General features: G+C 40.9%; 1 protein-coding gene across 2 annotated transcripts in view; it reads right to left on the bottom strand.

The window, feature by feature from the left end:
• The window catches only part of aak1b (AP2 associated kinase 1b), a 62,863-nt gene that overhangs the window by 5,702 nt on the left and 33,430 nt on the right, over window positions 1-23,731 (bottom strand). The window contains exons 18-21 of one of the 2 annotated variants that reach the window (XM_017718881.2): window positions 20,333-20,428; window positions 17,749-17,859; window positions 14,189-14,299; window positions 7,853-13,061 (exon numbers count right to left, since the gene is read on the bottom strand). In XM_017718881.2, coding sequence (XP_017574370.1) covers window positions 12,967-13,061; window positions 14,189-14,299; window positions 17,749-17,859; window positions 20,333-20,428 — 413 coding nt within the window. In that variant the 3' untranslated portion in view covers window positions 7,853-12,966. Of the gene's footprint in view, window positions 1-7,852; window positions 13,062-14,188; window positions 14,300-17,748; window positions 17,860-20,332; window positions 20,429-23,731 lie in introns of those variants that run through there. The other variant, XM_017718880.2, reaches the window with a different exon arrangement.

The raw sequence follows: 23,731 nt of genomic DNA, 5'->3' as shown, positions 1-23,731 counted from the left end.
CCATCAAATCCATTATCATCAAATGGAAAGAACATGGTACCCACAACAAACCTGCCAAGAGAGGGCTGCCTACCAAAACTCTCAGACCAGGCAAGGAGGGCATTAATCAGAGAAGCAGCACAGAGACCAAAGGTAACCCTGAAGGAGCTGCAGAGTTCCCAAGCAGAGACTGGAGTATCGACCACAATAAGCCATACACTCCATAGAGGTGGGCTTTATGGAAGAGTGGCCAGATAAAAGCCTTTACTTACAGACAAACATAGGAAGGCTCGTTTTGAGTTTGCCAAAAGGCATGTGGGAGACTCCCCAAATGTATGGAGGAAGGCGCTCTGGTCAGATGAGACCAAAATTGAACTTTTCGGCCACCAAGGAAAACGCTATGTCTGGTGCAAAACCAACACATCTCATCACACCAGAACACCATCCCCACAGTGATACATGGTGGTGGCAGCATCATGCTGTGAGGACGTTTTTCAGCAGCAGGGACTGGGAAACTGGTCCGAGTTGAGGGGAAGATGGATGGTGCTAAATACAGGGATATTCTTGAGGAAAACCTGTTTCGGTCAGTCAGTGATTTCAGACTGGAACAGAGGTTCACCTTCATGACCCAAAGCATACTGCTAAAGCAACACTCAAGTGGTTTAAGGGGAAATGTGTAAATGTATTGGAATGGCCTAGTCAAAGCCCAGACCTTAAGCCAATTGAGAATCTGTGGTCAGATTTGAAGATTGCTGTTCACCAGCAGAAACCATCTAACTTAAAGGAGCTGGAGCAGTTTTGCCTTGAGGAATGGGCAAAAATCCCAGTGGTAAGATGTGGCAAGCTCATAGAGACTTATCCAAAGTGACTTGCAGCTGTAATTGCTGCAAAAGGTGGCTTTACAAAGTACTGACTTTAGGGGGGTGAACAGTTAAGCACATTGAAGTTTTCTGTTATTTTGTCCTATTTGTTGTGTGCTTCACAATAAAAAAATGAAATAAATGACATAATGCAAACCCTCAAATAATCCAGTTTAATTCCAGGTTGTGAGGTACCAAAACACACAAAAAATGCCAAGGGTGGTGCATACTTTCACAAGGCACTGTATATGTTACTATATTCCATATTGTGTGTGCTTGTACTGTGACTGTATTTAGAACATTATTCTGTCTGTTTATCCCGACATGGTCATGTCTGTCACACCTGTCACTTGTCATGTATAGGCTGAGCCTAATCTTGGCATCAGTCCTGCTATAAAACATCATCAGCCCAGTGTCTTATAGGCTGGCTAGGTGTCTGGTACCTGCACACAAACTAATAAGCTTCATTTCTCCAGACATAAGACTGGTCCCTTGGTTAAGTTTTCATCAAGGACCTGGATTGGACATCTCATCTCTATGTTGTTGGTGAGTGCCCATTTCAAAGCAAACACCGAAACCAACAGGTTATCCTCCTCTTGTTGACGAAACGGAGGGGAAGACCACTGTAACCCCATGGCAGGAGGGAAGACTACCACACAGAGGGGTGGTAGGGTTGCACATGATTGGTCTTATAATGCTTTCATTGTCAGAGTGGATGAACAGTTATATAATCATATAGACTCATCTAGTTTGGACAATTACTATCAATAGAAAGTGCTTGTTCATTCAGAGAAAATATGGTCCCTGGTTGAGAAGCTAAATATATCATTCTGGCAAACAAGTAGGGAGCAAACTCACAGAACATGTCTTAACGCATGCTGCCTCATGGCAAAACAGGCCTGTGGAAGTATAAATGTAAGGAAAAGTTCAAAGCTTTAAAATAAATCTAGAACAATCTTGTCTGACATAGCGACTGGGACTATCTTCCTGGAAAGCTCAAGGTTGAGTTTCAGATAAAATGAAGCCGTGTTTAAAAGCCCCAAGTAGTGCTGACCTCTGCCCTGTCCTGGGTCTGTGCAAGTTTTATGGTTGTCCTGTGCTGTCATGGTGGCATTAGGTGTCATTCAGCTCATGGGACAAGGTCTTAGTTTTATTTTTTATGTCTGAATGGGTCCAAATCTCTTGCAGCTTATGGCTAACTAAACAGGTCAACCTGACCATGTTTTCCATGTCTGAATACCAAGCAGTATAATATTAATAATGCAGCATTGTCAGGTATTCAACATGTTGTGGAGGATTTGGTTAGACAAGTCCCTCACCTATATACAAACTTTTGATAAGCTTCCTAAAATGCAGAGGAACTTGAAGGTGACTTGCTAGATTTGTTAGAATACCTACATTCATTAGGAAATGAAGCATTATAAAAAAAAAGCTTAATCAATCCTCTGTTCACCATGTAGGACAACTGGTTTTTACAGGCTAAGGAGTCAATACCTGCGTGCTGTGCCAGAGTATGTGCTATTTGATGACCTGATACATTAGCAGAGCTGTAGTCCTTTATCAGGTCGTGCAATTAGACAACCTTGAATCAAGGTTTATGTGAAAAGCTGTTTAACCACTATATGATCTAACTAAACCAGAAAATCAGAGAGTTTCCACGAACTGATGATCAATTAAGAGCTTTCATTCTTTTCATTTCATCTCTATTAAACCTGCAGTATGCAGTGCATAATGAACATGGAACTACTGTTCACACTGTGTGTTTCAACATCACCAGGGTTTGTGTCTAGCTGTTTAACTCAAACTCATGGTGACAAAGAGAGGTCTATGTTTTATTACTCCACTAAAATAAACATGGTAATGCTTGGAATGTCACCTGCATGAGAGCAACCCAGGCAAACTATCCATGTAGGTTTTAGCTGGTACTCTTAATTTTTTTGGATCAAATTCCCACTGAAATGTCCACACTGAGTTTCCTCTTTGCTCTTACAGGACAAGATAATTTCAGTGACAGCACAAAGGTGACAGGCTTGCTGGTTTTAACTGGCCCTACTTTAGTCATCAAAAAGCTGCCCTGTAAATATTATTTGCAGTCATTTGGTGCAACTGGAATATGATGTAGCTGACCATGACTGTGAAACGCTGGTTTCTTGTTCTGTGCAAAGTATGTATGCAAAACGCCTTTGCCGAATGCTAATGTTGTGGTAAACGCTGATGGTCCAGTATGACGACAGACGACACACAAGGTGGGCCGTCACAAAGCAGTATGCAGAAATAGCTATGGGTAGAAATTTTAAAAGCTAATGTCTTGTCATGGCAAATGCCACGATTACAGGCTTGTTATGAAAACTGCAGACATACGTTATGTCTGATAGTTCTACTGCAATACTGTCAGATTTGATCTGAAGCTATTGCTCAGAAACAGGTGTTGGATGCATAAGAACTTACAAAGGGGGTCACCCTGTTGTCTGAGGACATAAGGTTAAGGTGCTTAACATTCAGCCATTAGAGCCAAAATGAGAAGGTCCACATCAAGTCGTCCTTACCACTTTCTCTGCTCTAAAATTCCAAGAATATGGATACATGGGTACCACCACCTGCTGGTAATGGCTAGCACAGGGATAGAATGGGCGACTCTCTGAGGAATGGGTGATGCTCTGAGGAGGAACTGTGCTTTGCGGCTAGCGCTCCCTCACTCCCACCTGAGGCCAGGTGGGACACATCAAAGCGTGCTCCCTCTGTTCTGGAAGAGAAGACGGCTACCACTGCAACAAGCTGCATGATAAAGGACTTTTTATAATGAAAAAAGGGAATAAAGAATAATGAAACCTGTAGTTTAGCCGTAGTTTTCATAAGCAGTCTGACAACAGCTTTTGCAGGCATGAAGGAGGATGCTTGTGACCACAACATGGTCTGTGCTCAGGCCATTCTGTGAGGCCAAAATCTTACCCAAGAGGATATGGTTGTTTTGTTTGTTATGCATTGCGTAACTGCTATTATGTGATCCCGGTGTCTGATATTTCTACACAAGCTTTATGTACAGATCATTCTTCTTCTAAAACCATGAGAAATACAATCTACCATCATTTGTTGTTAAAGTGACAATAACTGGTCATTGCCAGTTATAATCAGAATGCTAATATCTCCTGAAATGTTGGCTGGCAATATACGAGCTGGCAATAGTAATTACAACTTTATAGTTCATAGCTATAAAAATAGTAGCCATTGTTATTTACTCTTGCCTCGAATTACTTTGTGTTTAATGACTAAACTACACCAGTGGAGATGTTCCTTATGAACATGGAAACACTATTTCCCCATTTGCCTTTGTGTGAACTGAAGGGAAAGAGGTCCATGTTTAGGATGTATAGAAAGCAGGGAATACTGGCCACATTTCTCTGTAAGAGGAAAAGATAGATTGATTACACTGTGAGAACATACACTGCAACACTGAACACACTGTTCCTACTCTAGCAGCTGCTGTGCGCTGTGTGAGGGCGTGCCAAGCTTTCCGGTTTTGTTGCCTGAAAAAATTTTACTTGGTGTGAACAGACCTTAAAAGATGCTCTACCTCTGAACATATCCTGTACAGAATCTAACATGTAGTGTTCAATTCATTGCATGTGAGTAAAAACATGTAGAAATGGGTTAAACAATCTTATAAAAAACATTTCTACAGCAATTGAAAAATACTAAGATGCACTAAATAGACTTAAGATGATTTCACGCAATATTAATTTGCTGTAGTGGGTTATTTCAGTTTATATGGAAGAAATGAACTTTGGACACGTTTAAAAATGACTCTCTACTGAATTTATTCTCTTAATATCATTAAGTTGTGCGGCTGCTCTGTGCGTAATCATTTCCAGGCTGCTGATATAAAGAGCTGCTGTATTAAACATTTTATTTTATTCAGGTTCTGCGCTGAAAGAACACAGAGTGCAGCCGTTTTATCATTAGCATTCTTGAACATATCCATCTGAGTGAATGAGCTCACACTGTATATTTTAACTGCTTCAATTTAGGTGTTTTTCTCAGCTTTTTTTATTAACTCTGTGTTGAAGGAGAGTGCCTAATTAGAAACTCTTGCACTCAGACTGAAGCTAAAGTATCAGTAATGATGAACTGAGCTCATCTTGCCATCACAAATAAACAGAGAGAGAGAGAGAGGGAGTAAGAGAGAGATCTAATGAGCAGAACGTGTGAAGAGGTCAAGGGGGCTATTTAGTCTGGCGAGGAACCAACATCAGGTGGCAAGAGCCAATAAACATTCAGATAAGAAGTTTATACTGAGGAACACATACTGGGATTTTATATATATATATATATATATATATATATATATATATATATATATATATATATATATATATATATAAATAAATAAATATAAAGTGACTCAGTGTTGTTCAATTTAAATCCTTTGGGTAGAAATTCATTCATTAACTGGTTAGTTCTAGCCTGTATGCTGTGAAATCTGGTTTGGTATGATGGACAGGCAGAGTGCTGGGTGATGCTGTCAGACCGGATCTTTGTGATCTTCCTGAGGCAGCGGGACTGGTAGATGTCCTGTAAGGCTGGTAGTTTGTTAAGGGCCTTGTGGTCATAGGTAGTACAGCTGCTGTACCAGACAGTGATGCAAGCCTGTGAGGATGCTCTCTATGGTGCATATGTAGAAGTTGGTGAGGATCTAAGAGGCAGACCAAACTTCCTGAGCTTACGTAGGAAGAAGAGACACTGACATGCAGATCTCACAATAGTGTTGGTGTGGAGGGACCAGGTGAGGTCATCAGTGAGGTGTACACTGAGAAACTGCTGACTCTATATACTTGGGCTCCATTGATGATTAGGGGAGAGTGACCACCCCTCTGCAGTCCACAATCATCTCTTTGTTTTGCTGATGCTGAGACAGAGATTGCTGTCATGGCACCACTCTGAAAGAGCGCTGACCTTGTCTCTGTAGGCTGTTTCATCTCCGTCAGTTATAAGGCCTAGGATGGTAGTGTCATCAGCAAACTTGAAGATGATGTTATATGTGTGTTTGGCTACACAGTTATGTGACTGTGTATATAAAGAATAAATGTCAGGTTTTACTCAAAACCTTGGGTGATGAACCAGTTCAGGTAACTTCAGGACAAAATGCCAAACTTTACTGGTCAGCTGTGGTAACATATGACCTTTGTTTGTGGTGCAGAGTGGAAAAGCTGGTGGTTTTACTAGTGAAATGCTCAGTTAAAAACCCCGGAACGCTGCAGGCTGGAGGAAAGCTTTTCAGTGGTGGTGTGTGGCTCTCCACCAACAATTATGAACAGAAGTGGACTTCAAAGGGTGTCGTCCACCCCTAAATCAGCCCCTGATTTATAGCTCTGTGTATCTGTGAACATGCGTAGTTTAGGTAAGGTTCTGTAGGCACACTTTCATGTAAAACATGCCTGTCCAATAAGGGGCAGCATCCAAACTATCCACTACATATAAAGCAAAGAAGAAAGTCTGGTGATTTTCTCTCTTCTACTGTACTGTGTCTGTAATAAGTTGAAGATATAAATGCTTTGTGATTGTTCTAGTTCTGGCTGAGGACAGTTTGGGTCAATACAGAGAGTGCATAATTGGTTTCATGGGAGTTAGTTCACTATGTTAAATGTTACATTAAACATACTTTTTAAAATTTTATCACCCAACCCTATAGCTTCTGCACTCTGCTCTCTACACATACCCATAAATCCCTTCTCTACATCTTTGCAGCAGTACCAGCATGATCTCACTGGTGTGGGAGATTTTACGGAAATCAGTAATATCAGCAATGTAGATTTTTCAGCAGCCCTCATTCAAAAACCAGAATTATCTCACATCATTTTGAAACATTCAGAGCAACATCTAATCTACAGTATATATCAGTACTGTATGATATTGGCAGAAAATTTGCTTGCTGTGAGAAATATGCTTGAAACCAACAGAATGATCTGTCATCGGGCAATACGACAACATATATATCATAATTGTGAGTAATATTCACAATACAATATGCTTTTCTGAACATATCGCATGATTCATTATAAAGATAGTAAAATTAGTTCAATTTAACTGGATTTAGTGCCAAATATCGAATAAATCACATCATGTATCACAGAAATTTCTTGAAATATCGCAATATTAGATTTGTGGCATATAAAGACACTTAAAGCTTTCCATTACCGTGGCCCTAAGACTGTGAAACACACAAAACCGTAGGTCCACTGTACTGCTGCCTCCCTAGTGTGACTTACTTTTTTGCATTGTTTCCTTCAGAAGGACTGTTTGGCTACTGCCTAGATCTGCAAGGCCATTAAGAACTAAACTCCAGTCAGAGTTCCTGCAAGATAACTGTTACAATATTATGTCACATCTATGTACCAAATAACACAATACGAGATAAAAATCATCAAAACCAAAGAAACGCTGTCAAAGAAAACTACTTTTCACTTCCTTCAGGCTTCGGTTACAGAAATCAAACAAAGCAAACCATTCCAGCTCAAAGCATTGAGACACCTCTTCTTACAGGGCAAATCAACCCATTTTTCAACAGTCTCTACAGTTAAACAGTTAAGATGCAAACAGAGTTGATCAGAGTGGTTTGGTGTAAAACGCTGTGTTCTTACTGAGACAGAATTGGTGGTAAAGACTCTAGACTAACTGCACTGTTATTCCTACAATTATTGTGATTATTAAATTGATTCTGCTTGCAGACATTTGTGGACATGGATTTTCAAAACACAGTGGTGGTGATAGGAACCAGACATCCACCTTTAAAAGCTCCCTTGTTATGAATACAATGCCTGATGATGATGTTTTATGCTAGCTTTGAGAACTTAACATCCATTCATGGTGTCCATATCACCACCACTGTAAAGAAACCTGAACCATTTCACACCAAACTACTCTGAATCACTCCGTTATCATCTGGCACACTCAATCATGGAGAACAAGCTACAGCGTTATTTGGAGTGACGTGCTAATGAACACTATTCAGCCGTTGGTTCACATTTACATGTTTATTGAACACCTCTTTGCTTTCTTTATTTTTTTTTTTCACAAAAATAGAAGGTGCACATGGAGTCGTCTCTGCTCTAACACGGGGGATTTTTGCTACAGAGCCCAGAGATTATTTGAACCCCAACGATATCATCATAAATAGCATTTTTTTTCCTTTTTCTCCCAACAAAAACAGCTCGAGCACATGAAAGGAAATCTGGGGGATATTTGCACAACTACACAAGTCAAAACTCTACCGGCAAGGCAAGACCTCTACTGAACTACAGCGCTGTTTTCTACGAGCAGATGAGAGGGATTGCATAGGGTTAGCGAGAGCTGTACAGAGGCTGAGGGAAACGCGAGCTCAGTCTCTTCATTACCAACAGAGAACGGCAATAATGCAGTCAGCAGGAGTTCTCAGCGTTGTGCGCTTACATTTATCTCTTCTAACTTCAACACAGTGCCAGTTTAAAGGAATAGTTTGGTAAAAAAAAAAATCATCAAATGTAACCGGTTTCCTCCTTATCACCAAATGTAGTTGAGAATTGTTTGGTTTCAGCACTGTAGCTATGAAGCGAATGTAGCTAACAAGTTAGCACCGCACCTAATTACCAATTTACATTGTACAAACTGTGTGCCTGCTTGTTTATATGGTCTCTGATGTTGTATGATGTACTGTTATCTATGGGAAAGTGTTCAGGCTGGCTGTTGCTACTGTTTTTAGCTATGTAACATTCCTGTCCACGACAACTAGCGGGGTACAAGCTTCCATTACTTGTTAGCTACATTACCACAGCAAAATATTTGGGATAACTGGTGTAGATTTTTTACCAAACTATCATTTTAAGCTGCCAACCCCCTCGACGGCATTTAACATCTATCAGGATCAGCAGCTCGGTTAGCAACTCAGTCCATGATTGGCTAAAGTTATACAGTTCAGCACCACTGAGATTATCTCCCATTCACTCACTCAGACACACTATTAACAAAAAGAGGGGAGAGCAGAGAAGAAAATAAGAAGAGGGGAAGAGAGAAAGTGAAAGAAGATGGAAGAAGGAAAGAAGGAGAGATGAGAAGAGAAGAGAAGAGAAGAGAACAGTAGGACAGAGAGAGGCTGTGCTTATAGTAGAGGTGCCTGTACCAAACTGTCTGTCTGAACGCGTTTATGGCACATACAGTACTGACTAAAACACCGTTCATGAACAAATCTTCACTTAAAACCCAATAAACAAAACTCTGTTCTGATATGTGTCTGTAGGGAGAAAGCTGTGCAAAAAAAAAAGCACAGAACTGGCACTGGCTACTACTAATACTGGCACTGGAACAAGTACTAGCACTGACACCAGCACTGGTGCTAGCACTGATACCAGCAATGGCACTAACATGGGTACTAGCACTGATGCCAGCACTGATACTAGCAATGGCACTGGCTACTACTATCACTAGGACTGTGTATCCACCAAGGCTTGCTAACTTTTATACTTCTATACTTGCTAACATATACTTTCAGACTCTGGTATTCTGATATTTTGTGTTAAAATGTTCTCGGCTCTACAGAGCTGTAATTCTGTTGTATCCTGCTTGGTTTGGCTCAGATAAATACAGACCCTCCAGTAGAACTGTTTCAACCCCAAATGTCACAAACTCAACAGTTCAGAAATCCTTCAGAACAAAAGCAGTCATTTGAGAGTGGATGTGTCTACAGCTTAAGCCCCATTTACTTTACTCTGATAAGCTGCACCATGTTTGGATCATCAAGTTTCAGAGATGTGTCTAAACATCACTGGATCCTCTGAATTATGAGGTCACCAAGTCCAAAATGGTTACTTTACAGTAGAAAAAAAAAACTTCTTAGCTTTGAATAAGAGTCAATGTAACACATTTTTTAAAGCAATTTTTGAGCTTTTCTATTAATTCATTATCGTGAAATTTTAGCACGCTGTAAAAGGCAGCTGGCTTTTTAAAATACTGTACAAAAGAATAAACCAACAAAAGTATAGATGATACAAGGTTTTGTTCCGACAACGATACACGTGTGTTTATGTTTATGTAAATTAATCAATTTTGCATGAGCCTTAACTGCTCGTCTGCTTTGACAATTGACCAGTAGTTAGTCTCGCCATACTTGGATTTCGCTATAGCGCCCCCTGGTGTAAAATTCGGAATGCAGCTTGCACTTGTGATGCACTGCATTATGAATTGCGTTATGGCATTTTTGAAAAGAACAACATGTAAAAGCATGTCTGTGTAACTCAAAATGTCTGCGCTTGCCTCCTTGTGTGAATATGTATCTTTAGTCTACTATTACTCTCCAATATGGTTATATTCCAACACCAGCTACTCAAACTGCAGCATGAAATTGCCAAAGCCTCTAAACTACTACACTGGACAAAGCTTGTTGGTTTCTGTGGGGTCTTTTGGTGAGCTTGCCAGTTTAGGGGGCTCACATCACATTTCTGGAACACTTTGTCCAGCTGTGTGTCTCCCTGTGTGTCTCCCTGTGTGTCTCCCTGTGTGCTAGATAGCTAATCACTCAATACGTGGAGGCAGAGAGCTCACGATTATTAACTAGCAAGCATGGTGCTACAAACTAGGGCTGGCCAATGTGACTATATATCATTATCATGATAGTACTTTGTAGCCTCTTATGCTCCTTGGAAACACCAGTGGTTCCAAAACGCACTTCATCATATTCTTCATAACTTTCGTATTTCATAAGCTATATTCAAAAGATGGGTGTCGTATGAGAGCTGTAACTGTCGTCTTTCCAGTCAGATAGATGGGTAATATAATTTTAAACCCTTGTAACAGAAGTAATAGAAGAAGCTGACCTCACAATTTTTTTTGTCTACTGAAAGTCGACCCATTTTTCCACAAATCTGGGATAAAAACTGTAAACATTTCAGTGACCTGCTCTGTAAAAATTATTTTTATAAAATAATACAAAGAGTGTCTAAGATTTTTGATTAAAGATTAATTTGTAAGCCTATAGCATAATGCGTGATCATAAAATACTAAAATCATAAAATCAACAGGAACAACAATACTTGACCAACTGTTCACATTCTGATTCTTTGATGCTCCTCATAATTCAGTGAATGCAGCGATAACGGTGCATACGATTAAATCTAGTATCTAGTTTAGAATGTGTTTGCAGTGATTTTTAGATTTTTTAGATAATAATCTTAGAGCTGGACCTCCCTGTGGGGGTCCAACTACAGGACCGTGCATGTTTACTGTACTGAAATGGTTTGTTTTCATGAACCAAGACTTTACTCAGCATCCTCTAGACTACAGACACATATCAGGAACTAAAATAAAAGATACAAAAACAAATATCACACTCAGCGCAAATGACCGGTCAGATACAGATTGTCCTTTTTCCCTTCATTTGAGCAGACCAGTAATATAGAGGATACTTAAACAAAAAGAAAATAAAGAATGGATGTTTACATTCGCAAACACGGCTCAACACATGAAAGACAAAGATAATAAAGATTTCTTCTTAATAGTTATATGACTGATATACATATATCTGTATTTATATATATGGATACTCATTTCATACATTCAGTCTCTAACACTCTATTCATATTCACATATAATCTTAACCATATATGAAATATGTCTTTAAAGCAATTTGTCATCATGTTTACTACGAGGGTGGGAATGCAAGACATTAAGACTGTTTGTTTTTTTTTTGTTTTTTTTTTACACAGGGAGTACAGATCACTTCAGGGGAATCAGATATTGCAGATATACATCAATTTACATTTACAATTCTGGACCAACATACAACATCAATAGAGTTTATTTACAGAGAGATGGAGGGAGGGATGGATGGAGGAGGTGATGGAAGGCATGATGGTGATAAACGCTGATGGAATGGCTGCGCGGAAAACGCTTTCATTCAGAAATCACAAATGATTTCAAGTCCTTGGGACTCACTCGTAAAGACTCTAGACTAACTGCACTGTTATTCCTACAATTATTGTGATTTTTAAATTGATTCTGCTCGCAGACATTTGTGAACATTTTAAAATGTTTTAAAAATAAATGTGTTTTTTTTTTTTTTGCCAGCTTCGGATGATGATCATATTAAAGCTTAAGCAGGTTTATGTAATATCACGTAAATATTTGACATTAACCTAAAAAAATAAGAAAAAATGTAGAACAGAGTTTTTAATTATGATTAGAAACATTTACACATGATATTTTCTTCTAAATAAACCTGTTTATCCTTTAATACATTAAAGGGCCCATTTCTCTATTATTTCATTGTCTTTTCCTGGTTTTATGTAGCAAAAGCATTTACGACCATTTTCAGAGCTCTCTTTATACCTTAGAACTAAACAAGCAGTTTTTACTGCACTTTTAAGACTGCTTTATGTAAATGAGCAGCTGTAGGCTGCAAAACTGGGGCAAAACTGCTGTAGGCTGAAAGGTTGGGGCTAAACTGCTGTAGGGTGAAAGGTTGGGGCTAAACTGCTGTAGGGTGAAATGGGCAGGACCAAACTAAAGTCAGATCTAACTGAACAGATCTAACTCTGGCAACCATATGAACGGTGTTTCTCCAGAATGTCCTGTCTTCCGTTTGGGTTTGTAAGCTGCTAAAGCCTTAAGTTAACAGTGGACCCTGTTTCTGTAGACGTTTTTGGCTCAGATTGCGCTCAACCCTACACTGTAAACAAAAACACCTTAAACTTTTTAAAAAATAGCTTCATTTGTTGGCACTTTTTGCTCTCCACCAAAAAGAACTCATCACTTCACACCAAAACAACTCAGACAGTTCTAGAGAAACTAAACCACCAACTGCATGTGTGACCATCCAGCAGGGGGTGGCATTCTTGGATGAGTGACAAATAAAATGATGCTTGTGGACAAATGTGAAGAGATTAAAATGTAATGAAGTAATGAAGAAAAGTCCGAAAGGGAGGGAAGTGATACAGATGTGAGGAGAAAAGAAGCGGAATACGTTTATGGAGGAGAGGAAATGAGCAGAGGATGGAAAGTGGAAGAAAGCCAAGCAGATGGAAGAATGAATGGACGTTTGGATGGAAGGATGGACGAACAGTGAAAGAGAGGAGAGTGAAAGCAGAGTTTTGCAGGCTGTGCGGCTCTACAGGTCGATGAGCTGGTCCACCAGCAGCAGTGAACGGGCCAGACTCGGCAAACTGGACTCAGAACCGCCGCTGGAGCTGTGGGAGGAGCCTCCTGAGAGGAGAACCATAAAGCAGATACAAGGGGGCGCAACAGCACGGGAAGTGTCAGGAGGGCGGGGAAGAGATAGAGAGAAGTGAAGGTAGAAAGGAAGACAGAAAAGAAAGTAAGCAGTACGTTGATAAAGTTATAATGATAATTATCGAAATTAAACTTTTTTTTCTATATTGATAACACATTATTTCTAAAATGATTAATACAGCCAAGGCATGAACTTACTCTCTAGAGTGGGAAGAAGTCTAGTCGTTCACTCACAACTATACAAAGTGAGGCACTAGCAAAGTTAGCTGGCTATTTTTAAAAAAGTCCATTTTAGGACAAAGTTCCAGAACAAACGGGGAATATGAACAAAAGGAAAAATGCAGAAATTCAGCTTTCTTAAAACAGCACCTTTAAAACAACACTATGTTGGGGGCAGTCGTGGGCTGGAGGTTGGGGAACTGGCCCTGTGACCGGAAGGTTGCCGGTTCGATCCCCAGAGCCGGCAGTCCATGACTGAGGTGTCCTTGAGCAAGACAGCTAACCCCCAAACTGCTCCCCGGGCGCCGTGGATAGGGCTGCCCACCGCTCCGGGCAAGTGTGCTCACTGCCCCCTAGTGTGTGCTCACTAGTGTGTATGTGGTGTTTCACTTCACGGATGGGTTAAATGCGGAGGTGGAATTTCCCCGGTTGTGGGATCAAAAAAGTATCACTTAACTTAACTTAACTATGTAGGATGTGGGTATTTGGCGACCTCTCTGGTGGACATATGTAATTGCACGCAACATGAGGAGGAACATTTTGTAACATCGGTTGTGCTTCGGACCCCCACAAGCACATGTTAAAAGACAATTTGAAGAGAACTCATGTCTTCTGAGGATGTGAGTGAATTTTCTGCTACTGTCATCATATCACCCTTGCCCCACCCCATCGTAATGCAAAAGCATAAAAAAATGAAAAAAGCAGAAAACACATTAACTCAGAAACATCAACAGAGTTTCACTGAACAACGAGCAATAACACCTTTAGAGGGTGGTGGTGAATGACTGTTGATGGCTATTTTTAGAATGATCACCTTAGACTTCACAAAGCTAATGTTAGCAATTGCGGGAGATAAAGCAACTTTTAGCAGAAGTGTTTACCTTGGGAAGTTTTGGAGACCAGCACTGGAATCGGATCAAACTCATCATCAGCGCTCTTCTCGGAACTCGCAGGATCAAAGCCAGAGATCAAACAAGAAGTGTCTGGACATGCTGACAAGAAAAAAGAGGAAGAGGTGTTTGAGGTGAACAGACAGATGTTGGTCACAGGCACGGAAAATAGGGAATGGAGAAAAAGGGGGTAAAAAGCAGGAATCATCCACATCCACACAAAAAACTGCAGACACAGGACTGAGAGCTAATTCAATTATCATTCAGTGATATCAGTATTTAAAGGTGCAGTATACGATTTTAATCCAATACACATTTTTTCAAATTCAGTGAATGTCTCCTCACAGTCCTCAAGCTCTCCATTCTGAGAGCACTCTGAAAAGAATCTGGTGTTGGTACACAGCCCTGGCCCTACAAACAGGAAATAAAGCATCTCAGACTGAACGCCCCTCACTATTCCAGCCAATCAGCCATACTTGTTAATACATGCTGAACTCCACACATCGTCAGAAGGACAGATGGCTGAGTTTGCTTGACAGGTGGACAATGTCAACTTACTGTTGCTGTTTTAGAACCAATAGGCCAGTACTGATTAATCCTGTTTGCCAATGTTTGTGATAACAGCTGGTTAGCTTCACACCAGCAACTAGCAACAATTTGCTAACCCACAGCATTGCTAACATTAGCTACATTACTTGCTGTGTGGTTGTTTGCTGTAGCAATATATCATGGAGCTTTAAGGCTAAGAAGTTTGCTAGGTCAGTGTCACTTGTCCAAGAATTCGGGGATGGAGCTTCTGAAAGATTACTGAAAGAAGAGGTATTTGTTTTGCTGTCAAGTTCAAATATCAACAATCGTTCTCCAAAATCATATACTGCAACTTTAAAGCAATAATTTGACAAAAAAAATATATTTACAGAATATACATCCCTTACATCCCTTACACTGAATGTAATGGGTTAGCGAAGAGATGTCTGGTGACTGAAGTAGGAAAACGAAGCTTCAAGATGTTTATTTTAAAGCTGCATGATGTACTTTAGAACAGTATTTGATACAGTGTCAGAAATTACTTCAACTTAGTCTGATATAAATTTTTTTACCTTGTTAGTTTCTATTCCTGGTCATATTGAGCACAGTTTATCAACTCGCATGGTTTAACAGAGTAATTAAAATTTCTAACAATTTCAGTTTATATCACAGTTGCAGATGCTTAAATAAACCTAGGTTTTATGTTAAAAGGTACAATATGTAAAACATTTACTGTAGTAAATAATAAAATAACCAACAGAAAAAATCTAAGTTAAAACACTGGCTTCTCTGACAGCGGTGCTACAGCCAGGAGGTTCTCATTTGAAACTTCCGTTCCGGAGCGGAAAGTCTGTTTGTGTTTTGGTCTGTGGTCCTGCCCACTGTCCTTTTCCCAGTACTGTTTCAACACCCTGGGTTGCCAGATATGAAACAAATTGGCAAATGTTGCAGCCATGGAAGCAAGCAAACAAACTGGATCAGCAGAGATGACAAGATTGTACCCGACCTATTAAGCCTTGACGCCCTTCTAAAAAGCTCCATGATCAGAGACGCCATAAAACACAGTAAATATCGGCAACACGTTTAAAGATTAAAAGATAGAGATGCTTAGAAGTCAGAAGGACTTTAAGATGGATGCTCAGTTGGCTGATTTTATCCTGAACAAGCCAGCTTTAGCTCCAGCTAAGTTTAGCTAACCTTTTATCACAGTTAATAGAGCATACTTAAAAAAGATGGTTCTTCAAGGGTTCTTTAGCAAAGAAAATGGTTTTATATGGAACCATGAAAACTCAAAGAGGACTCTGCTTGATTAAAGGGTTCTTTGTATGGTGAAATGGTTCTTCAGATTGATAGAGAATGTGCTATATATGTAACTTTTTGAAAATGGTTCTATATAACACAAAGGGTTCTTCTGTTGTTATGAGTTTCACATTAAAACAATAGAAGACAAGGTTCTATACAGAACCATATACAACACATCCTCCATCAATCTGAAGAACACTTTGATCATGTCTTTGAGTGTTCATGGTTCTATACAGAACCATTTTCTTTACTAAACAACCTTTGAAGAACTTTTTTTAAGAGTGTAGGGATAGGCACGTTAAGTCATTTTCACCTGTGAGTACTTGCGCTAATACTCTCAGGTGGGTTATCAGAGCAGCAAGTACAGGGTGTTCCAAAAAATCACATCATTTTGTAGTCTAATAACAACCAATTCTCCCTCAAATTATCTCAAATTTTAACAAAATGTGTAAAAAATATTTTACATAAGTTGAATTTTTTTTTTCTTTTTCAGGTTGAAGAATTGCATTCACTAGAAATGAAAAGGCATAATGTGTGTTAGAATATGCTTGAACACAGTCAAACGGGTGTGCAGCGTGCATTTTTCAGAAAATTCAATAAAAAAATGCACCAACCGGACAGCAGACCTGGACATGACGCAAGACTTGCTATAGCATGTTTGGCAGGAGCTGGACTACCGACTTGACGTGTGTTGTGTCACAGGCAGTGTGCATATTGAACGTATGCTAAGCCTCGTGAAATTGGTTATAAAATCTGCATCCCTCTGAATTTCTTGTTCGAATTTTGAGCAATAAATCTTGTATTGTTCAACATGAAGCCTATTTAAATTTTGTTTGCCTGAAGTAAGTAAGTGATACTTTTTTGATCCCACAACCGGGGAAATTAAACCTCCGCATTTAACCCATCTGTGAAGTGAAACAGCACATACACACTAGTGAACACACACACACTACGGGGCAGTGAGCACACTTGCCCGGAGCGGTGGGCAGCCCTATCCACGGCGCCCGGGGAGCAGTTGGGGGTTAGGTGTCTTGCTCAAGGACACCTCAGTCATGAACTGTCGGCTCTGGGGATCAAACCGGCAACCTTCCAGTCACAGGGCCAGCTCCCTAACCTCCAGCCCACGACTGCCCTCAGATATTCACACCTCAAATGATTTAAATATTTTTGGGACACCCTTTATTTGAGACACAGCCCTCATACTAATGCACGCTACCATTAACTGCTATCATCACTTGCTATTGTCAAAGTTTCATGTGCTTGTTTGTGTAGGTTCAGCATCCTCAACTTGACAACCCACGTGAGGTTCGAGTCTAGGGAGGAGGGGGCAGGGCCAGACAACTCTCCAATGTTTTTAATTTAGTCTGCGATTTAAACACTTGCTGTCTGTATTACATCTTGTTTCTTACACAGTGACTTATTATTCTGGGACGTCCATTCACGATTTAATAAACATTTAACAACCAAACTAAATCAGAAACATTTTTATTTTTTTAAAGCAGTTAAACCTAAACTGAAAAATACATATATAAACTCATGTCAGCCTATGTCAGTTGGTTTACATGTTGGATTACCTGGGCTTATTTGTGGTATAACGGTTATGCCAATACTAACTGAGGAAGAATTTCCAACCTGTACACCATCCACCACTGGTTTCACCTGGTGAGGAGAGCATGAGGGGAGTATGCAAAAAGTAAGCAGCCTCAGCCGCTCCCCCTTACCTGCCATGCTCTGGGTGGAGCCTCCTGAGAGAGGTGCAAACTCATCTAGGCAAGTGGTAGGGCCAGAGGGGAGGGGACCACCCAGAAGAGAGTCTTCACCACTCAGAGCATCTAAAAGGGGTGTCAGAGTAGAATGGCCAAATAAGGACAATCATCATCATATATATTTTTATTGCACCATTTAATGACAGCAGAATGACAATTAAAATACTAATCTACAAAGATGCAAAGACAAACACATCACATTCCTACCAAAATTCTGCAGTTGCATTTTTTTCTATTCCTTTTTTCAACAGCTGTTCTTACAAAGCAATACTACTGTAATCCAATGGCCTATTCGTCTTCTTCTTCTTCATTTTTCAAGATGTCAAACCATTGCAACTCCAGAATGTTTGGTCTGATCAGGAATGCTGCGCTGGTTATACAGCTTTTTGATCTGATGTACAGCTTTCATACAATCTTCGTTAAATTATTATTCTGTCTGCTGGTAGTTTTCCCACTTCTCAACTGCAAACCTTTCAAGCTCCTGAATGTTCGCAGGGTGTCTCTTCCCTATGGCAGATGTTAGCTGTCGACAAAGATTCTCACTGGCGTAAAGATCAGGACTCACTGCTGTCCACTTCTTCTTTTGCAACCATTCTGTTGTGCTTTTTGATGTGTGTGTGGTCTTTGTCATGATTATACCCATGCTCCTCAACCCAAACCTGGCTTCCTTGCACCAGCCAGCACATTTCGCCCTGACTTGCCTTCAGTATCTTCCAATTTCATCGATTCTTCAATTAGTTTGAGGCCTCCAGTACCTGAGGGAGCAAAGCAGCCCCACAACATTATCCACCACCATGTTTGATTGTGGGTAAGGTGTCCTTTTGCTGTTTAATGACTAGCAGTGTATGTAGGTATATGATCTCCTTTATGTCATGTGCATTAATCCGGGGTTACACTATACTAATTTTACCCTGATTTTAGCCCCGATTCTCAGTCTGGCGGACTCTGAGCTGGTCGGCTCTATTCTGCAGATTTTTGAATCCATCAGTCGACAGTTGGAGAGAGAATTGAGTAGTGTGTGAGGGGCACAGACTAAGACCAGCAGGAGTTTATCAAACATGTCTGATTGTTTCACCTGAAACTTTGCAAGAGTTTGTGAAAGTTCATGTGAGTTCAGTGAGTTCCATTCGATCAGCAACAGCTTAAAAGTTGCCAAGTGTGTGATCCCTAATCATTTAGTGTACAGCCCCAATATTTCAGTTGCCCAGAAAGATCTGCAAAACCAGCCCGATGCCCAGTGAGATGCCCAGTCTGAATTTCATGTTTGAGTAATGTTTTTCTGTAAGAAGTAGATGTCAAGAGCCACCAAGAGAAAAGAGATGTTAGAATAACATCTAACAAAAACAGGAGAAGCTGACTGCACAGGGATGGCAGCTGGAATGTCTGGTTCATTGAGTTTCCTTCAATTCATAAACCAGAAAGAGGTTTAACAGACCAAAGGCAAATCACTGTCATCAGAAAAATCCATTCAACTTCAAGCACAATTTGTAGAGGAAACGAAAAGATGAAGATGTTTTCCTCTCATTTCAAGTGCTTCTGAATGAGCAGTGAGCTTCAGTGACCGAGTGCAGAAGAATGCTCTGAAACACTCTGTAGCGCTTCCACTCACATGAAGAGAAAAATAGCAGGCATTTAAAATAATTTTTCTCTGAACGTAGACCTGCTAGAGATGAAACCACCAGTGCAGTTAGATTCTGTGAAATCTCTACTTTCCTGAGAAGGATTTAAACTTGATGTTGTTCCCTTGGTCTGAGGACTGAGCATTAGTGAGGTCAGGTACGGATGTTCAGTTCTAGATCACAATCTGGCGACCATAAGAAGTAGCTGAACTCTCACAGAGGGACAGATGTATTTCTGTCTCATATAATGAACAATCACAGCCTGAACAAAATGACTAACAGTTTATACTGACCACCATTCCTTTAAAGATGAGTGGTTTAAGGGCATGGGATTAATATAACCCGGGATTAGTTTTTGTCTTTGTTTTACAGCACCGGATGAATATAATCTGGGGTCACTTCTTGACTTTGTTTCATAGCATAGGATTATTATAACCATTTTTTTCTTGATTTTGTTTAATAGCATGGGATTAATATAACCTGGGTTATTTACTATCTTAGTTTGACAGCATAGGATTAATATAACCTGGGTTATATTGACTTAGTTTTATAGCATAGGATTAATATAACCTTGGTTATTTATGGGCTTAATTTTACAGCACAGGATTAATTTTACCTGGGATTTTCTTGCCTTTGTTTTATAACATGGGATTAAAGTAACCTGGGATTTTCTCAGTTTTGTTTTAAAGCAGAGGATTGATATAACCTGGGTTACTGCTTGGCTTTCTTGTATAGTACAGGACTACCCCACGCCCCCCCCCCTTACCTAATCCCATCCCAACAGTACCAAGACTGCCTGTGCAGGCAACTCTCTCGAAGTTGCTGCCTGCCTTTGGGGTCACTCCAAACACCCACCAGCAAGTAGTACAGTACAGTAGTATCTAAGTAGCTGTATGCAATGCTTTCTCCTTGAGCCTTACCCGCCATCACTGCTGCAGCTGTGTCTGTCTGCACTGGGTGAACCTGAGGAGCTTCCAGCCCGGGAATCAGAGAGTCCACGCATACTTCAGCAACACCTGAGAGAAACAGAGAGAGAGATACAGAGAGATACAGAGAGAGAGAGAGAGAGAGAGAGAGATAGAAAGTGAGAGAGAGAGAGAGAGAGAGAGAGAGGGAGAGATTGAATCATATTCAGGAAACATCCATGAGTAGCTGTTAATGTAAAGACTGTAATATAATCATTAAATGTAGCTGATTGTATATGAATTGTGTTAGTTAGCTATGCTAACTAACTATTTGGGGCAGTCGTGGGCTGGAGGTTAGGGATCTGGCCCTGTGACCGGAAGGTTGCCGGTTCAATCCCCAGCGCCGACAGTCCATGACTGAGGTGTCCTTGAGCAAGACACCTAACCCCCAATTGCTCCCCGGGCGCCGTGGATAGGGCTGCCCACCGCTCGGGGCAAGTGTGCTCACTGCCCCCTAGTCTGTGTGTGGTGTTTCACTTGCATGGATGGGTTAAATGCGGAGATGGAATTTCCCCGGTTGTGGGATCAAAACAGTATCACTTAAACTTAAACTTAAATTAGTGATCTCTGACTCTTTCAGCAGCAGCACAGCGACAGCAGGAATCACATCCAAGGCTAATGCATCTGAGGAGCTCACACTTACTGTACGTCTGAATAGACCATCGTGTTCGGACAAAGCTACGATTTATATACTCACCCTGTATGAAAACGCTCCGTCTGACTGACCTGCAGCCTCTATAGACACTCTGTTTACAGAGCATCATCAACAAAGCTGATTCGTTCAGAATGAGTGCTGAGCAAATACTCTGAGACAATGAGCAGCGCTGCTAACATTGAGCATTCAAGCTAAAAGCAGGTGGTGCTGTTCATGGTAGGATAGTACAGACTGTCTATAGCCTGATTTACAAAAAAATGAATAACTGAATTAACATTTATATCCCACTATTCTATTCAGTTAAAAAGAGCAAAATCCCACAGATTGACTCTGGTAGCAAATGTTGACTCTTTTCACCTCCATTTTGTTAGCCTACATGTCTTCACCTATATTCAGTAAGCGATTGTGGTTGTGTTTGTGTGTGTTTAAAAAGGGGCTAAAATCACACAGTGTATGCCTGGTAGCAATCTACCAAGGCAGAATGTTTAACCTCTTATAACCTCAGGCTTATTACATACTGGGGCTGGGCCTTCACTTTTAAAATCTTAACAGCTTTCTAAAACAGAGCACATCACAAACTTTGTCAAAGTTTGTCAAAGAATTTCTTATCTTTTTGTCATGATGGCGCTCACGTTAAACAACAGGGCAAAGAGAGAATCTCTCACACATGAGTTTCAGCTACGAATAAGAACTCAAACTCCCACATCTCCTCAGATCACACAACACAAAGCTGAACTTGCTGGGCCTGTTTTTGCGTTTATCTGTAGTGAAAGGTAAACTGGGGATTAATATGGGGTTGAGGATCGCTGATGAAGTTTTTAAAAAGGGGGAGCGAAGGGTGTGTGCCAACTATCGGGGTATCACACTGCTCAGCCTCCCTGGGAAAGTATATGCCAAGGTGCTGGAAAGGAGACTCCGACCGAGAGTTGAACCTCAGATTGAGGAGGAACAATGCAGATTCCGTCCTGGCCGTGGAACAACAGACCAGCTTTTCACCCTCTCACAGATTGTTGAGGGGACATGGGAGTTTGCCAATCCATTCTACATGTATTTTGTGGACTTGGAGAAGGCTTATGACTGTGTTCCCCGAGATATCTTGTAGGAGGTCCTCCGGGAGTATGGGGTGCCAGGTGTACTACTCCGGGCCATTCAATCTCTGTACAGTGATTAAGTCAGACTCTTTCAGTGTTAGCAGGGCTGTGCCCTGTCTCCACTCCTGTTTGTGATATGCACATTTGCAGATGTTGTTGTTCTTTTGGCTGAATCCCATGGATGCCTCCAGCGCTCACTGGAGCGCTTTGCAGCTGAGTGTGAAGGGGTTGGTATGCGGGTCAGCACCTCCAAGTCTGAGTGCATGGTCTTAGCCCGGAAAAGGATGGCATGCCCACTCCAGGTAAGGGGAAAGGACTTGCCCCAGGTGGAGGAGTGTTCACGAGTGATGGGAAGAGGGATTGTGAGATCGGCTGCAGTCTGGGACAGGCGGCAGCAGTAATGCAGTCACTGTACCAGACTGTAGTGGTATAGAAGGAGCTGTACCAAAAGGTGAAGCTCTCTGTTTACTGGTTGGTCTACATCCCGACCCTCACCTATGGTCATGTGCTGTGGGTAATGACAAAGAACGAGATTGCGAATACAAGTGGCAGAAATGAGCTTTCTTCGTAGGGTGACGGGCTACACTCTATTTGATAAAGTGAGGAGCTCTGTCCTCCAGAACGAGCTCAGAGTAGAGCCACTACTCCTCTGCACTGAGAGGAGACAGCTGAGGTGGTTCGGGCATCTGATTTGGATGCCCCCTGGTTGCCTCCTGGTGGGGGTGTTCCAGGCACGGCCTACCAAGTAAGGGACAAGACCCCAGGGTCGTCCTAGGACCCGCTGGAGGGATTATATCTCCAAGTTGGCCTGGCAGCGGCCTGTGGTCCCCGGGAATGAGCTGGAGGAAGTTGCGGGGGACAGGGTCATCTGGGATTCTCTGCTCTCTCAACTGCTACTGTGACCCTATCTGGACTCAGCGGATTTGATATTCACTGTACCTTAAATCTTCTAGTGCAAGACACTACTTTATTTTATTTACATATTTATTTAATTATTCTTTCTTTTTATTTTGTTTTATCATTAATATTGTTCTACAACCCAAATTCCAATAAATTTGGGATGTTGTGTAAAACATAAATAAAAACAGAATACGATGATTTGCAAATCCTTTTCAACCTATATCCAATTGAGTACAAGACAAGATATTTAATGTTCAAATGGATAAATTTTATTGTTTTTTGCAAATATTTACTCATTTTGAATTTGATGCCTGCAACACGTTCCAAAGAAGTTGTGACAGGAGCATGTTTACTACTGTGTTACAATACCTTTCCTTTTAATAACACTCAATAAGCGTTTGGGAAATGAGGACACTAATTGTTAAAGCTTTGTACGTGGAATTCTTTCCCATCCTTGCTTGATGTACAACTTCAGTTGCTCAACAGTCTGGGGTCTCCGTTGTTGTATTTTGCGCTTCATAATGCACCACACGTTTTCAATGGGAGACAGGTCTGGACTGCAGGCAGGCCAGTCTAGTACCCGCACTCTTTTACTACGAAGCCACACTGTTGTAACACGTGCAGAATGTGGCTTGGCATTGTCTTGCTGAAATAAGCAGGGATGTCCATGAAAAAGACGTTGCTTGGATGGCACCATATGTTGCTCCA

Source organism: Pygocentrus nattereri, chromosome 18 (assembly GCF_015220715.1).
Source record: "Pygocentrus nattereri isolate fPygNat1 chromosome 18, fPygNat1.pri, whole genome shotgun sequence".
Classification (NCBI taxonomy): domain Eukaryota; kingdom Metazoa; phylum Chordata; class Actinopteri; order Characiformes; family Serrasalmidae; genus Pygocentrus; species Pygocentrus nattereri.
Note: the sequence above shows the minus strand (reverse complement) of the source record. Positions and strands in the feature narration are given on the sequence as shown.